General features: G+C 30.3%; 4 protein-coding genes across 8 annotated transcripts; 2 read left to right on the forward strand and 2 right to left on the reverse strand.

Moving 5' to 3' along the window:
- The first annotated feature begins 127 nt into the window (after nt 1-127).
- LOC105680424 lies at nt 128-2140 on the forward strand. 3 transcript variants are annotated; one of them, XM_033319500.1, is made up of 5 exons: nt 128-406; nt 716-865; nt 928-1550; nt 1677-1764; nt 1840-2140. In XM_033319500.1, the coding sequence occupies exons 1-4, from the start codon at nt 176-178 to the stop codon at nt 1756-1758; spliced, it is 1086 nt and encodes a 361-aa protein (XP_033175391.1). In that variant the 5' UTR covers nt 128-175; the 3' UTR covers nt 1759-1764; nt 1840-2140. The 3 variants fall into 3 exon arrangements, with proteins under 3 accessions (XP_033175391.1, XP_033175390.1, XP_024221717.1); XM_033319499.1 differs by having other exon boundaries at nt 1677-2016; XM_024365949.2 differs by lacking the exon at nt 128-406 and having other exon boundaries at nt 424-865; nt 1677-2016.
- A 165-nt stretch (nt 2141-2305) lies between these two features.
- On the reverse strand, nt 2306-5546 carry LOC100744246 (protein charybde). The gene is made up of 4 exons (XM_003487558.4): nt 5140-5546; nt 4161-4344; nt 3918-4073; nt 2306-3840 (listed from the first exon to the last, which is right to left on the reverse strand). Exons 1-4 carry the CDS (start codon nt 5186-5188, stop codon nt 3756-3758), a joined length of 474 nt encoding a protein of 157 aa, XP_003487606.1. The 5' UTR covers nt 5189-5546; the 3' UTR covers nt 2306-3755.
- Nucleotides 5547-8670: 3124 nt separating this feature from the next.
- On the forward strand, nt 8671-12694 carry LOC100744361 (general vesicular transport factor p115). 3 transcript variants are annotated; one of them, XM_003487559.4, is made up of 12 exons: nt 8671-8748; nt 8963-9191; nt 9272-9528; nt 9623-9824; nt 9898-10049; nt 10152-10342; nt 10427-10599; nt 10695-11122; nt 11200-11380; nt 11453-11637; nt 11724-12083; nt 12167-12694. In XM_003487559.4, exons 1-12 carry the CDS (start codon nt 8671-8673, stop codon nt 12245-12247), a joined length of 2517 nt encoding a protein of 838 aa, XP_003487607.1. In that variant the 3' UTR covers nt 12248-12694. The 3 variants fall into 3 exon arrangements, with proteins under 3 accessions (XP_003487607.1, XP_012238070.1, XP_033175377.1); XM_012382647.3 differs by having other exon boundaries at nt 11724-12075; XM_033319486.1 differs by lacking the exon at nt 12167-12694 and having other exon boundaries at nt 11453-11642; nt 11724-11972.
- On the reverse strand, nt 12690-16356 carry LOC100744483 (NADH-ubiquinone oxidoreductase 75 kDa subunit, mitochondrial). The gene is made up of 12 exons (XM_003487560.4): nt 16164-16356; nt 15745-15942; nt 15540-15647; nt 15036-15401; nt 14734-14955; nt 14532-14667; nt 14081-14433; nt 13782-13967; nt 13505-13694; nt 13248-13423; nt 13005-13139; nt 12690-12925 (listed from the first exon to the last, which is right to left on the reverse strand). The coding sequence occupies exons 2-12, from the start codon at nt 15910-15912 to the stop codon at nt 12776-12778; spliced, it is 2190 nt and encodes a 729-aa protein (XP_003487608.1). The 5' UTR covers nt 15913-15942; nt 16164-16356; the 3' UTR covers nt 12690-12775.
- Between the last annotated feature and the right edge of the window lie 160 nt (nt 16357-16516).

Genomic DNA, 16516 nt, shown 5'->3' on the forward strand with positions numbered 1-16516 from the left:
ATACAGATTAAAAAAAATAAATGTTTGTTAAATATTTCTGTTATAATAAAAATCAAAGTAGAAAATATAAATTGCATTTCGAGGCTCATGTTAAATAATGTAAAAGTAATGTTTCGTATTTAACCTCGTAATTTTCTTTTTTCGACCTACGCTTCGTACATTGTAACATATATACATGCATGTGGGTATGTATATATGTATCGTTTCTGAGTTTAAGATATTTATTTATAAAAAAAACACGAACGATGATGATACACATGTAATTTCCTTGATTGTAAAGAAATTCCCTGCGCCAACAAATTTTATTTATTTGTTGCGCACATATTATTGTACATTCTATACGAAGAGAAAAAAAAGAATACTTCAAGACAATAAATATATAAAGAAAGAAATAAAACGTTTAAAGGTTAAGTATGAGTAGTTGAATTTTTTTATAGTTGTTACATATCATACTCAAATCAGTGTGCATAGTGTACTATAATAAATACGTACCATATCTTAATATTAAACAATTAAGCGATTTAAAGAATGACTAATTACAATATCATTGAATATTCTTCTATAGAATAAAGAAAAAAAAATGAATGAAAGAAGAATAAATTCATTAAATTTGAAAGAAAATATATCATATAATTGGCTGGAATATCAATTTCTCAGCATGTTTCATTTGTTTGCATCTGACGTTCAAGAACTGAAGTGGCATGATTTCCTACAGGACCAATTAACGGAACATCAAATTGGTTATATTCGCGAAGAAATTGTTAGCACAGCAATCGCAAATGTGCTTGAAAAATATTATTTCAAAAAGAAACTGTTCCAATTCAACAGTGAATGTGCCCGTGTGGTTTGGCTACGGTTGTTCAATGCGAGTATCCTTCATTTTCTAACTTTTCTAATTTTTACCTACTTCCTCTCTTTTTCTTATAGTGGATATTCTTAAGATTAGATCCTTATTGGAGACAGGATACAACTGGAAAGGCGATACATTTGATTGTCGATATCGAACCGCAACCTTCGTCTGTCGACTCTTGGATATTTGGGAAGGTATCGCAAATTTCTATCCAAAAATCAATACCTACACTAACATGTATTCCTCTATTAACATCGATAACTGCTACGAAGCCATTGAATAGAATCACGCAAAAACAACAAACAAAATTAAGATATATTAATAAAGAAAAATTAAAACAAAAGAATAAAGAGGGAACGATGATATCTTCTGAAATAAAAAAATCATGTGAAGTAGTTAATGAAAGGAAAAAATCAAATGGTTACTCGAAAGACGATAGCTATTTATCTATGCCTAAACAACATACCATAGATTCAACAGAAAGAATATATGATCAACCAAATAATTTCAAAGAAAAGAATAAGACTGACTTATTGGTAAAGATTTCAAAGCAAAATGGCAACAATAACGATGATAGTAAACAGGAAAACATAACAAATATTCGACAATTGTCGAAAAATTTAAAACAAAATAAAATAAAACTCTTGCCATGGGGAAAGGAAACAGCAGCGAAGATACCACTCCAACGATCATTGGAGAGGTAAAGTTAATTAAAATTTTGCAAAAAGTAGAAGAAAGAGGTGGAAAAAATATTTTGTAGAATTTTATAACAATTTTTAGTAAATAAAAAAGAAGGAACTCTCATGTAAGATGTATCATTTTGCAGGATAGAGATCTTGTGCACAATTTTACCAGATCACAGCGACTATCTTGAAACGAACACTTTAAATGTAAAACGAATGAAATAAGTATGGGTAAATAAAACAAATATTTTTTATAATTTTTTGTTTATTGTTAAGATCACAAATTAGAATCAACATCACATATAGGCGGTATTGAGCTGAAGAAAAACTAGATGTTTTATATATCTACAACAATTTAATCGATAAAAGGATCTGTGTATATGTTCGATGTAATGGAAATCTTACAAATGAAAGTTGTATATGGAGTAAATTTTATTAAGAAGAAGAAGAATATACGAATGAACTTAAATGAATATGAACTGATGAAAGAAAAAAAGAAGATGAAATGCATATCAGATATAACGTTCAAAATTTGTATTTTCCTCAACTTTTCGCCACATTTTTTCTAAGCAAATAATATTTAACAATATATATCAAATATAAAAAATTAAATACATGCGCGCGCGCGCGCATACCCATACGCTCTCTCTCTCTCCACACACACATACACACACTATACTTCTAATGTCTTTAATGAAGTACAAAATATATGTAACAGCGTCTTATACTCTGATTACTCCTACGTAATCAATAGAATCAGATGTTCTTTTTGCTTCTAATTTCTTTGTTGTTATAACAAGCGTAGGGAGAACGTTTTGTTTTCAACTACTTTTAATTCACAAAACTTGTCCAAACATAATTGTTCTTCGATCTATATTCTGTGTGCGATTCAATATCTCAGTTTCTTTATCGTTCTGAATACTTTTACACGCGTACAAATATTATCTTGAAATTCTAACACTGATCAGTCTTATAAAGTCATACACGTGGTTGCTCCTATATATTTTTTCGTTTTCTCTTCCAATACAGTCATTTTAAATTTCATAAACGAAGCTTATTTGATTAAAATAATATAATTCTATAAGATGATAATAATAATAAACCGACAATATCATAATTAGACAAACTGTTTCTCGGAATTATAGATATTACAAATATTGAAGAAGTTGCATGTATGTCCAATCCTCTAAAATATTATTGTACAGATTCCTATTTTATGTCAATTGTGTTTTTTTGTTTTATTACTATCACAACATTGTCACCAATCGATATCTAAGAGTATTAAGATTTTTCATACAAGAAAATCACATTGAGACATTGAAAATGAAAAAATTGAAAAGATGGGTTACATGTATGTGTATGTGTATACAGAAAGATAGATAAATTACATCAATTGATAATTAATTAATAGATAAAAAGGGATACATCATAGAAGAAAATTAGGCCAGGTGAAATTGTACAAATCTATTTGTATCAAATGAAATTACTTTAGATATCCATTGGCATTTTTGAAACTACATATCTATTCTTATTACTACTTCTATAGTTTAATTACTTTTATTTTTGTTACTAATCAAGAAAAGTTGATTTAAATTTTATCGCATTATTACGTGTAAACGCAAACAAACTACTGTTACAAATCTTACATACCAAGTCATTTCTTCGTTAAACGAAGATACAGTTTACATCTCTTATGAGAGAATGTCTCCCTACGCATATCTAGAAATTTGTATTACCAAATATTTTTAAAAATAATTCATAAAACACACTATCTACATTATTATAGAAATTCTAACCTGCAGCATTGATTGATCAGATATGTTTACACTTACATATAAAGAAACAATGATATTTAAAACGAATTACAAATGTCAGGCAATATTCAAAATCTAGAAATCACGTAAAGAAACTTTTCAACCTTAACGATACTACAAATCTTTTTATGCTTTACTATCACAATTGTCAAAACGCATAGATTCTACTTCTTTCTCCCTCGCTCTTCTCTTTACATTATACTTTACTTTTCTGCTATTCATTCCTTATGTTAGCTACCGTTAAATGAAATATATCGCGAAATATAAGCACATCAGAAAAATTGATCTGCTTATTTTGTGTAGAAAGTAAAAAAGGCCACATTGGAGCCTACTTATAATTAGAGGAGCTTCGAATAATCACAATTATCAAGATAATCAAGCAATGACTCCTGGACATAGTGGGATCATTCATTGCTGATACGATCTATATAATTTCTTTTTCTCTAAAGTGAAATCTCTACTGATCATAATAGTACCTCCCCGGGTAAGATTTCTGTAAAGAAAAATAAATGCATTAAAATGAATCCAGCTCATCTCCGTTAAGTTTAAAGCGAGCAATACACGACTTACTTCAAAAACTGAGGTAACAGAATATGCCAAGATGTATGATCCTGTTTCAAAGTCAAATAAAGTTCAAATGTTGATACTGTATTAGGATCACATTGTATCTTTGACAATTTCCTGCATACACTATCTGTTTCGAAGCTAATAAACAAGGTGCAACCTCTGTAATAAAAATACCATATCCATAGAAGACATAACATACTTTGAGAAAAAGTAAGAAAACAATTATTAAATAAGAAAATAGCTTACCTAAGACCGCAAGGTTCGTTCTCAGCCATACTAAGTACAGTTTTAGCAATTCTAGGTAAAAGATCAGCAGGTAACAGAACTTCTCCGCATGCTAATTGTACATGTTTTGCTCGCCTAAGTTCAACTTCCAATCGTTTTGCTAGAGCCTGACAAGCTCCGTCAAATTCTTCGGCCACTGTTCCGGCTAAACACGAAAAATATACATTCCGTTAATTACGATTATCGCTACTTACTTGAATGAACAATTATGATTATCACTATCATTGTTACGATTCTCACACTTGTTTTACAGCGAGAGACATGTTTTTAGATATGTATCCATCTAGCTGTGATTACTACTTGCGCACGCGTACACCAAACACCACAGACTATGTCTATATCTGCGTAAAGTGTACGTGCCGGCCGGTCCTACCGGCACCAACTTATTTAAGTAGTTATAATTTATTCGAAATTAAATCGTTTTATGTTATACGTCTATGTAATTATTATTATTATATTGCTTACTTATCACTTTCTAGTTAAAGAAATTTCTTCTTTTTCTTCCTTTCAAAAGAGAAAGAAAAAGAACAACAACAAAAATTAATAAAAGGAAAAATTACATTCGATTCTATGCAATCATATGTTCCGTATGACCATGATGTAACCACAGAGATATAATTAATGATTGCATAAAAATTATGGGAAAGAAATTAAACCATAAAGTAATACTCTCCGAGAGTATAAAGTACATGAATAAAATTTAAAAAGCCGTAAAATATATAATTTAAAGATGACATTTGCTTATTCGTTTATTCTATGAAAAATCAGCTGATTTGGAAAACCAACTAAACAACTTTATATGTAGCTGATATCATCGATCGATCGTTATCCGTTAAATATATATGCAAGATATGATATAGTTAAAATAGAGAAAAAAAGCTCGGGAAGAAACGTTTAAGTTAACACATAGAAGTGATTAAAAAATATTAAGTAGATTTACCTCTCGTGTTATTAAAATTCACATTTACAGGACATGGTAAAACCTCCATATTTGAGAGATATTGCACAGCACGCACAGAAATACACACAAAGAGTCAGGGAGACACAGAACACAACTAATAATGTCACAATGACCTTCTTATAATGTACAATAGTCGGATTATTTCTTCAGCGCTACGAATATATTCCGAGTTTTGATATTCTATTTTCAATGGTGGCGATTTAACAAGTCTCGCAATGCCGGCAAAATGACTTCTCTCAATTGTTTAAACAGGAGCAGCGACAGCAGTCACAGTCCTTTCTCCTCAACTTTCACTGAAAGCTTCGACACTATACTGACAAAAATAACATATCTCTCTACGTATACTCAGCATCGACACAACTGATTTGCCGACCTGATGACACGGCTTTTGTATAATTCTCCCCTCCCTCTTAATTTTTCCCTCCCACTGTTCTTTAACAGACCGCCTAGCAACACCAACTACGTGACGTTTCGCACTGCATCCACTTCGGCTATTTCCGTTTCTTGCCGTTCGGTTATCTTCGGTTCTTAATACCGCTTTCCTTCGACATCTCTTTCCTTCCGATCAACTAAACGACTTAAACAGCCCATTTCAACTTAATCGCGTAGCCTACTGCTATTTACAACGTTACTATCTTTTTCTTATGTCTTATTTACTTCAATCCATATTCTATTATCAATTTCTCAGAACTGTTATAATTTTATTGCTTATGAACAATCGCTGCTAATTTGTTATTAGTCAATAATAAATTTAATTGATTGTAATTTTCATTTCATGATACATCTTATTCCGTACACAATCACTGATATATTTTTCAATTAATTTAGATTGGTATATATATACACTTGATAAATTCATTTCCAACGCTTTAACACTTCAACAATTAATTGATTATCAGATTGATCACAATTAATTATCCGAAAAGTATCTGTAATTCATCCTTTTGACCAACTTTTTCGTATTTGCATCTATATGTGTATGTATACGTATAAATGTTCAGTTTTCTTTTTGTTTATTCTATTACTGTTGTTCGATGATTCATCTTTTACAAGTTTCATCTTATTCTTAAGGTAGGTCACCTGTATCTGTTTGTCCTTTGTACAAATGTTCAGTTTTCTTTTTGTTTATTCTATTACTATTTTTCGATGATTCATCTTTTAGAAGTTTCATCTTATTCCTAAGGTAGGTCACCTGTATCTGTTTTGTCCTTTGTACAAATGTTCAGTTTTCTTTTTATTTATTTTATTCTTATTGTTCGATGATTCATCTTTTAGAAGTTTTATCTTATTCCTAAGGTAGGTCACCTGTATTTGTTTTGTTCTTTTGTACATCTAGTACTTATCTTTTTTATGAATCATTTAATATGCAGAGCAAATGTTTTATTATCTTGCATCATCACATTATTTTACTATCGGTGCATGAAATACAACTAGTGTCAGTATTAGCGAAAATAAAAATAAAAATGTATAATAATTCGTTAGGAAACGTAATTCTAGATTTCTTGATATATACATACAGATATTTAAATATGTATGTACATAGGTATCGTGAGTCTAAAATCATACAAAATCGTGTCCGTGTAAGAAAACAAAATTGTACGTTATTGTATCTTTTAATGTTGTCAGTTTTGTACATAATTTCTTTTTATTATTTTTATGTTTTATATTTAATATGTAATCAGAGAAATATATTTTTCCGTTAGTGATTAGGAAAATTTTGCACAAATTATATTGTATTTATAATATGATAAAATGAGTATTAAAATGAGTAGTAAAATTACTATCAAGACTCTCACCGATAAAAATGATAGTGTGAATTGAAATTGTAATGAAAATTTATCTTTTTTTTCATATTGTTCTATTTCATCTTTTCATCATATTATGTTTACACATGTGTACCAAAAACGAGCTGTAAAAAGATTAAAACAAGATACGAGTTATAATTCGTTCATTGATGTTTCTTAGTTCAACAAATAAAGCATAGAATGAAATGCAGATCTGATTATTCATTGCATGAGTAAATCATTAAAATTTTATCGTAATCCTATCATTAATACGACCCTGCGCTTGTTTTTCATCGCGATATTCGATTTTAAAATAATAAAATCTCCAAATTAGCATAATAATAGATTGCAAATATATCTCTTAATACGTTTACTCCCCGCGAATAATGCATATACAGTATTCGAGTGCAGTATACTTATCCATATTTCAAATACTTTGCTCTTCTTGTGTCTTAGTCTTTATCTAGTCTCCATAAAAATAGAACTGACAACATGAGCAATGCGATTACTTTTCTATCACATATACATATGTATATACGTGTCTTGATTATACTGCATTATATGTAATTATTCATATATTTTATTTACGTATTTAGATAATGCTAAGGTATCTAATTATATATGTTTGTTCATTCGCAATGTCCATCGAAAGCTATTAAGAAGTAGTAAAATTGTTCAAGAAGAAGTAAATGGACAAATTGGCTGCTATTGCTGCTTTAATTAATAAAACTAACTATATTTGCGTTATTCACATGACGAGAAATAGATAATATTTTACTTTGGACGAATAATGATGGAACATAGACCTTCGATTTTTTTTTCTTATGATGTAATGTCAATGAGGATTGCTTTGACTTTGACAATTCTTTACGTCAGCCTCGGATTGAAACAACGAAATTGTTTTCACATATTACATAATTTTGTTACCTTGGCATGTATAAATAATCTTATAATTGGTAAATAAGTCGGTTAATTTTACAACATAATAATTCCATTTTAATCATTGAAAACCATATTTTATTGTTTTTTTAAGTAGTCGACATCTACATATATGTACGTATGTTTGTATATATACATGGATTTTATTCTATATTCCAAAATTATTTAAGCATCCTTTAATTGGTTTTATTTTTAATGTAGTTATATAATACCCGTAGCATTGTAAACTTGATTACATGTGTGCATGTACATTTTTTTACATGGGACACAATCACGTACATCGATTATTTGAGCAGTAATTTCTTACTTAAATCGATGCAAATATTTGTTCGTAATTACAAAATCTATTGTTCTAAAATTGCACAAAAAACGTAACCATACACATACATATTTTACAACAGATATGCACGTTGATAAACGAATTAAATATTAGACGTTTTTGTCAAATAAATGATAAAACCCGAGATACAAAATGGAACTATATGTTTTAAAAGCAGTAAGAAAAGAAATTATGTGAAATGAAAAGTGTTATTTAATATGTAAAATTTGAAAGGCTTTATTGACAATTTAAATTTTCGACATTTTACCGTCTATTAAAAATTCTATTCTTAAATGTATCAATTGTTTCAAGGCTACTTAAGGTTATAGTAGGTTATAGTGAAAGTTAGCGTTACTAACGCCCCCTATTAGACATTACTTGTTTCAGTAAGTTCTGCAAGTACGTAAAAAAAATGTCGACGACACTGTATGACGTGTAGTTTACAATTGTCAAGTTGTCAGCTGCAAAATGGAATATTTTAAAAGTAGATTAAAGTCTGTCTTAGGTTCTGCATCTGTAGAAAACGAACCATCGAGTATTGAAACGGTATTTCAAATTTTTTAATCGATTTATTTAATATTTTTGTTTTTTTATCTTCCTGACTGCGACACATGGTAGTAGCAATGTTTGTATAAGAAAAGTAAAAATTGAGTCGAAATATTTTGAGATACACTAAAATATTTCTATCTCTGCCTTTTCGCTTTCATACTGTTTTTCTTTTTGCATCATTCACACCTTTTTCATTGGAGTAATCACACAGGTAGAGCGACTGATAGACAGGTTACAATCGTCGATGTTGTTGGATGACAGGCGAGATGCTTGTCGTGCACTTAAAGCTCTTTCGCGCACTTATCGTATCGAAGTGGGAGCTCAAGGAATGTGTACATTACGACAAATTTTAGAAATGGACAGGACTGATTGTGAAATCATTGGTTTAGCACTTGATACGCTTTGTAATATAACAAATCCTAAAGCATTTGATGAAGAAGGTAAAAATTTCATGTAATTATATCGATCAATTTTTCTTGCACAAGTTTTACTATTACTTTTATGCAAATATTATTTTCAGTGGATCAGTATTGGCCCAACATCAAAGTGGGAGAAGAATTTACAGAAATATTTATTAAAAACACAGATAGCGTGGGATTAGTTTTAACACTCTTGGAAGAATTTGAATTCAAAGTTAGGTGGCCAGCATTAAAGTTATTGATGAATTTGTCAACTAATAGATTAAAGGATATACAAGAAATAATTTTAGTTAGTCCCATGGGTGTATCTAAACTGATGGATCTCCTTAGTGATAGTAGAGAAGTCATACGTAACGATGTACATTTCTATAAGCTTGCACTGCATATAACTTTTTTATATAATTACAATGTTATTATACTATAGTTGTAAAACATATTTTATAATGTTGTAGGTTTTATTGCTTCTTATTCAATTAACAAAAGCTAATGCAAATATTCAAAAAATTGTTGCTTTTGAAAATGCGTTTGATCGTATTTTCGATGTTATAGCACAAGAGGGCAATGTAGAAGGTGGTATTGTTGTGGAAGATTGTCTACTATTAATGTTAAATCTTCTAAGGGGTAATGTAAGCAACCAAAATTTTTTTAAAGAAGGTAATATATAACTAGATACATGTTATGTTAAATACAAATATGATAATGTTAATAGTATAATACTATGTCTTAGGCAGTTATATTCAAAAATTAACACCAATGTTTCAAATATCATCCGAACTTGATGACAATCCTCTAAGCACATGGAGTCCACAGAAGGTATCAAACATTCATTGTATGGTTCAAGTCATTCGTGCATTGGTAACACCAAGCGGATCTGCTCAGGTAAGTGTTCAGGTATACAAATAATGCAACATATAAAAACAATTTTTTTACTTATTTTATATATATATATACACACACACACACATATACATACATGTAAAGGCAGTATCGAATTGTCAACACATTATGAGAGCCTGTGGTCTTCTACAAGCTTTGTGTAACATATTGATGGCTAATGGTGTACCTGCGGATGTACTGACTGAGACTATTAATACAGTGGCTGAAGTTATTAGGGGAAATTCCAGTAACCAAGAATTTTTAGCTGGAGTAATGGCACCTAGCAATCCTCCTAGGTATTTTTATGTATATATTATATATTTTAAATATCATAAATTTACCGTATTAACACATTTCTAACACTCACATAATTCATTTAGACCTGCGATTGTTGTCTTACTTATGTCTATGGTGAATGAAAAGCAACCATTTGCTTTAAGATGTTCCGTTCTCTACTGCTTTCAATGTTTTTTATATAAAAATGAAACGGGACAAACTCAGCTTATTCAAACTTTGTTACCTCAGGGAAATGAAATGCCATCATTGACGACAGGTTTGTGAAAAGCTATTTTCATGTTTATTTTACAAATAGTTTTATATTGCAATATATACTGAACCAGAAAAATTTTACGAACATAATATTGCTAGGACAGTTGTTATGTGGAGGTTTATTTTCCTCTGATTCCTTATCGAATTGGTTTTCTGCCGTGGCATTGTCTTATGCATTGATCGACGACAATACACAGAAGGAACAATTGTTACGTGTATTACTTGCAACAAATATTGGAAAACCACCAGTGACCTTGATGCAACAATGTGTCATGTTACTGCAACAGGGCAATAAAATACAATGCAAATTAGGTCTTCTAATACTACTTTGCAGATGGATTGCACATTGTCTAACTGCTGTTAAATCATTCTTGCTTATTGATTCATCCGTAGCTTATTTAACAGCTCTGTTATCATCACAGGAGAATAACGATGATTTGCAAGAAACATTGTTACAAAGTATGTGCGCCATACTTATTGGGTTGTGTGTACATTTTAATGATAATAGTATTTCTAACTACACAAAGGTAACACCAAAGACAAAAGAAATAAGACATATTTGTAATGCTAACATTATATCCTATATTTTTGTTCTATCTTTTAGGAAAAATTATGTAATTTAATCGAAAATAGAATAGGATTAGAAAGATTTCAAGATGCTATCGGTGGTCTTGCTAGACACGAAGTATATTCTAGAACTTTAAAACATCCTCAACCCTCGGCGAAGAATCCTTCTGAACTTTTATTAGATCATGAATTTTGTAGACTATCAAAAACGTTGGAGGGTAATTATCATATTTATGATTCATTCTGTTAATATAAGCTATGAAAATTGCAACTATGTGTGTACTTTATAGGTGTGATCATAAAGTCAGTTTTAGACGGAAGTAGCTTGCATCATAAAAATGAGATTACAACACCTACTTTGTCGGACTCTGTTTTAGTAGCTCAATATAAAGAGCTTATTCGAGACCAAGATTTTCAAATACAAAAGCTGAATCAACTTACGGAATCACTCGTAAAAGAAAAAAACGAACTTGAAGTATGGTATACAGTACATTTTCATGGATAATGTTTTATTTACGAGATGGTATTTGTGAATTTTTAATTGATACTTACTTAATGTAGGCACAAGTACACGATCTTCGATCAACTATTAGTCATTTAAAGGATCAAAATTTAGTTTTACGAGCAGCACAAACTAATTTACAATCGGAAGAAAGTGAATCCAATAGTGTTATAATCAATGAAGGTTGCACAAAAGAGGCAGAAAAATATAAAACTGTGATTGCAGAGTTAGAAATTCGTTTAGTAGAATATGCTTCAATGGTAAAAAAATATGAAACTGACTTCGAACGTAAGTTAAAAGAAAAATCTGAAGAATTAGAAAAAATGAAGAAAGACCAAGAAGATCTTTTAGAACTTTTAGCAGAAGATGAAAGCAAAATTATGCGTTACGAAGAAAAATTGGCTGCATTAGGTGAGAAAGTACGTAATTTTGTTAAAATATTTTCTGTTGGATAAAAGCTCCATAAAAAGTAATAATTTTAATATTTGTTTTTTTCTCTTAGGTCGAGACGGATGAAAGTTCTATTGAATTAGACACCGATGATCAAGCAGAATCCAACAATCTCGTTGATCGTATTGAATGATTGATATCGCCTTAAAACTCGAAAACTCTTACAGTAGACTAATAGCAGTTCAAAAAGACTCTTATTTCGATGATATTTTTTATTGTTTTTTTCACATTTTCTTCCTATCTGTTTGTTTAAAATAATAATAAATCAATGTATTGTGATAATACGATAAATTATAAATATTAGCAAGAATCTAAATCACTGATAAATATTTGAATTACATTAAAAACACATACGAGAATTCATCGAACATGATAATTTACTTAAATTGATGTTTAATCCTAATTTAATTTATATCTCAACCATCACGTAGTAATAAAAAATATTAAATTTTATCAGCTGCAAATATAAGAAAAAAATAACAATTCTAACATTCCATGTAATCGATATTCAGTCTGTATATTCTGTTAAATTAAATAGTACTTACATATCTTTAAAATAAAATATCATAAAAGTATCATACCTTTAATATATTTTCATATACTATTATATATTGCCATAAAATACGTTTTGCTATTTATATTCATAATTTAAATTTCTAATCTATAAGCTACTTTCTCTTTGCTTTATAACTGCTTGGACACATTTTGCCATTGTTTGCGAAGCACGAGATATCACATCAGTCATGAAAAAATGATCTAACGTTTTTTGTTTAACTTCCAATGGATTGGAAGACAAGGAACCTGATATTTCCTAAAAAAGGGAGCAAGATAAGTATAAAATTATTAAAGTGTGTTCAATTATTATTTAGTTATAACATTCATATATTTACCTTTGATAATTCTAATGCTTGAGCAAAATAATTAGCCGGTTCTACGTTACCATATCTAACTAAATGCGGCGCTATTTCTTCCAATCTAGATCTTACTTCGGCCAGGTTATCATAAGGCAAACATATCCCGCAAATCTATGAAAATATTATTTTATTAACTACTTTTTTCCTTGCATTTTCTTATATAGGAGCATGTTAACTTTCAATTTCATATATGAAAGAACAATAACTTTAATTAATTACTTCAGAAAGTGCTCGTATGATCTTCCAATCTGGTCGTGCCATACCCGGTGGTGTAATTGCAGCACAGGTTTGTTGTGCACGACCTTCCGTATTCACGTATGTTGCAACTTTTTCTGTGTATGCAGCTCCAGGAAGTATAGCATCTGCGATCGAAGCTCCTTCGTCACCGTGACTACCTAAATCGTCGTTAATTGAAATCGTTATTCATTCAGTTTGACTGTTCAAATTGCTATTATAAAATAATGATTTCTATGTACCTATGTATATAATAAATGTATTCATAAAATCTTCTTTCTTGATATTTGTATCATCAGCTCCTAATAAAAAGAGAATGTTTGGTTGTTGTTCTTTAACTTCCTCAACAGTTGACGAATAACCCACATCTAAAGCTGCCACTTGTGATGCATTTGTATGAAGAATATTTAATATCTTCCATTCTTCAGGAGCCTATTAAAGAATACTTGTGTATATTATCAAACTATTATTATGTATATGACTATAATAGCAAAAGTAATTTTATCAGTTTTCTCTTACTTTTGTTTTTTCTCCTAAAGCTTGAGCCAACAATTGCGTCTCAGATAAAATTTTTGCTCCATCTTTTCTCATCAATTGCTCAACACCCAGGATGATTAAAGGTTTTTTTGCAGACCTCAAGATGTTCCAAAACGAATGAGTACTGTTTCTTAACTGTGTTATAATTTCTGGCGATTGACCTAAATGCTAATATTGAAATAAATTAATTGATTTTTTAAATAATTAATCATTTTTTAACTAATAAGTGCAAACAAAATATATTAATATATTACCAGAGTATTACAAGATTCTATACATACCTCATGATCATAAGTTAAATCTATATTTGGACCAATTACAGCAATGGTCTGTTCGCCATGAATATATCCTTTCCTTAAACGGGTATTCACTAATGGTGCTTCGTACCTCGGATTAGTACCAATCAATAATACAACATCAGCCTCTTCTACTGCAGCAATTGTATTGTTTAGTAGATAACTACTTCTTATATCAATACCTGTGCCTTGTTTTGGAAAACTCTGTTCTGTTGCAAGAGTTTCACTACCAAGTCTATTTACTAAATCTTTCAAGGCCACAAGAGCTTCAGTATCAGCTAATTTTCCAGCAATGGCAGCACATTTATTTGGAGCTGCATTCTGAATAGCTCGAGCAGCTAACAAAGAATATATTGTCTCAATATAATAAAAAATACTGTCTACTTTAAAGAAAACCAAAATAAAAATAAAAAATTGAAAATATTTTAAGAAATACTTGTAACAAGAGCATCTTCCCATTCAACAGCTTCTAATTTGCCATTAATTTTTACCATAGGAGTTATAAGCCGTTGACGCTTTAATCCATCATAAGAGAATCGTGCTTTATCAGACAACCACTCTTCATTTATTTCCTATATAGTATGTAATCATTAAGATTTATAAATATATTTAATCATTAATTATTGTGTTAATAATACCTCATTCACTCTTGGTAAAATTCTTAAAACTTCACCAGTTCTATGTGATATCACTATATTACTGCCAACAGCATCAAGAATATCGATACTGTCTGTACGACGTGTCTCCCATGGGCGGGCAACAAAAGCGTAAGGTTTACTTGTTAATGCTCCAACAGGGCATAAGTCAATAATGTTTCCAGATAATTCAGACAGAAACATTTTTTCTACATACGTTCCTACCTATTAGGGTATAATTTAAAAATAACAGTTCAAATAGCAGGACTCAAGATAACAGTACACAAACTGTCATTTGAACATACTAGCATATCATTTCCACGGCCCGTAGTTCCTAAATCATCAATACCAGCTACTTCAGATGCAAAACGAATGCATCGTGTGCAATGAATACAACGTGTCATAATTGTTTTTATTAAAGGACCAATATCCTTGTCTTCTACTGCACGTTTGCCACTATAGTTGATGTCAACAAAACGGCTTCGATCACTGCCAAATGCCATGCTCTGATCTTGTAAATCACATTCACCACCTTGATCACAGATAGGGCAATCTAAAGGATGATTTACTAATAAAAATTCCATGACACCTTCTCGAGCTTTACGAGTTAAATCAGAATTGGTTTTAACTCTCCACCCTTTCATCACAGGCATGGCACAAGCTGCAACAGGCTAAACATTTGTATGACACAGGTTACAAATACATAATATTTTAATTGAAATGCACTACATATTTGTATATGTCTGTGTTCGCATATGCATCTACATATATGTATGTATAGTTTATATTAAAAAGCAACCAATACATACCTTAATCTGTTTTTCAATTTCCACAAGACACATTCTACAATTTCCTGCCACAGCTAAACGTTCATGATAACAAAATCTTGGGATTTCTACTCCTACTTTTGCAGCTGCCTAAACATATAGAATGAAACAAAGATGTTTAAAGTTTAAGCATAATAGTTGTACAAGTAATAATATATAAGAATGATGTACAAATGACACTTCATACTTGCAGAACTGTCGTTCCAGGTGGAACCTGAACTGGCTTATCATCTATAAATAGTTCCACTAATTCTTGTTGAAACTTAGATGATGTTGTATGCAGTCCCGCGGTAGAAAGTCTACTATTCTGTATTCCCGCGGTCAATCTTATCACGGGTAATCTTAACATTTTCATTCGATTATTCCGTTACGCGTTGATGTTATACTGTTATGTAAGAAAATGTCACAGTTTCAAACTTTCATCGACGGATATAATAACTTAACTTATTTAATAACCTAATTAACATATACTCATAAAATCGTATTTTCTTAGTAATCGAAAAATGGACAAATCAATATATATTATGTATTAAAATAATAAAGAAGTACTCCATTACTATATAACATCAAATAATTTATACTACAATATATTTAATAAAATATTACCAAATCTCCGTCCTTTCCACAAACTCCTCTTACACCCCCTTAACGCTTAAAACAGATGTTTCGAGATAATCTATAAAATCGATCCAAAATAAGATTCGGCGCAAACAATACGTTGCTTTACTATCATATATATTTTCAAGTATTGGCAGACTATGTGACATCGGCTAATTTTTGAACACATCCTTTGCGACATCTATCAGAAAAAATTAATTTGATATAAATCATTTCTTATGTACATTGATTATATTTTACCTCGAGAAATTAGTTTCTCACAATTTACGCTTTTATAATAATTAAAGAATAATCTTTACGTACACAGATTTAAATGTACATGCGATGCGCGCGCGCGCGCG

This window comes from Bombus impatiens, unplaced genomic scaffold (assembly GCF_000188095.3).
Source record: "Bombus impatiens unplaced genomic scaffold, BIMP_2.2 scf_0155, whole genome shotgun sequence".
Lineage (NCBI taxonomy): Eukaryota > Metazoa > Arthropoda > Insecta > Hymenoptera > Apidae > Bombus > Bombus impatiens.

Coding starts and splice junctions, on each gene's coding strand:
- LOC100744483 (XM_003487560.4), bottom strand. CDS start 15,912: ATGAAAATGTTAAGATTACCCGTGATAAGATTGACCGCGGGAATACAG. Junction 14,668..14,733: donor TTTTACCAAGAGTGAATGAG/GTATTATTAACA, acceptor CATACTATATAG/GAAATAAATGAAGAGTGGTT. Junction 13,968..14,080: donor ATTTAACTTATGATCATGAG/GTATGTATAGAA, acceptor TTTCAATATTAG/CATTTAGGTCAATCGCCAGA.
- LOC100744246 (XM_003487558.4), bottom strand. CDS start 5,188: ATGGAGGTTTTACCATGTCCTGTAAATGTGAATTTTAATAACACGAGA. Junction 4,074..4,160: donor AACGAACCTTGCGGTCTTAG/GTAAGCTATTTT, acceptor TTTTTATTACAG/AGGTTGCACCTTGTTTATTA. Junction 3,841..3,917: donor CTGTTACCTCAGTTTTTGAA/GTAAGTCGTGTA, acceptor TTTTCTTTACAG/AAATCTTACCCGGGGAGGTA.
- LOC100744361 (XM_003487559.4), top strand. CDS start 8,671: ATGGAATATTTTAAAAGTAGATTAAAGTCTGTCTTAGGTTCTGCATCT. Junction 8,749..8,962: donor AACCATCGAGTATTGAAACG/GTATTTCAAATT, acceptor GTAATCACACAG/GTAGAGCGACTGATAGACAG. Junction 10,343..10,426: donor GCACCTAGCAATCCTCCTAG/GTATTTTTATGT, acceptor TAATTCATTTAG/ACCTGCGATTGTTGTCTTAC.
- LOC105680424 (XM_033319500.1), top strand. CDS start 176: ATGCATGTGGGTATGTATATATGTATCGTTTCTGAGTTTAAGATATTT. Junction 407..715: donor AAGAAATAAAACGTTTAAAG/GTTAAGTATGAG, acceptor GATTTCCTACAG/GACCAATTAACGGAACATCA. Junction 866..927: donor TTTGGCTACGGTTGTTCAAT/GCGAGTATCCTT, acceptor TTTTTCTTATAG/TGGATATTCTTAAGATTAGA.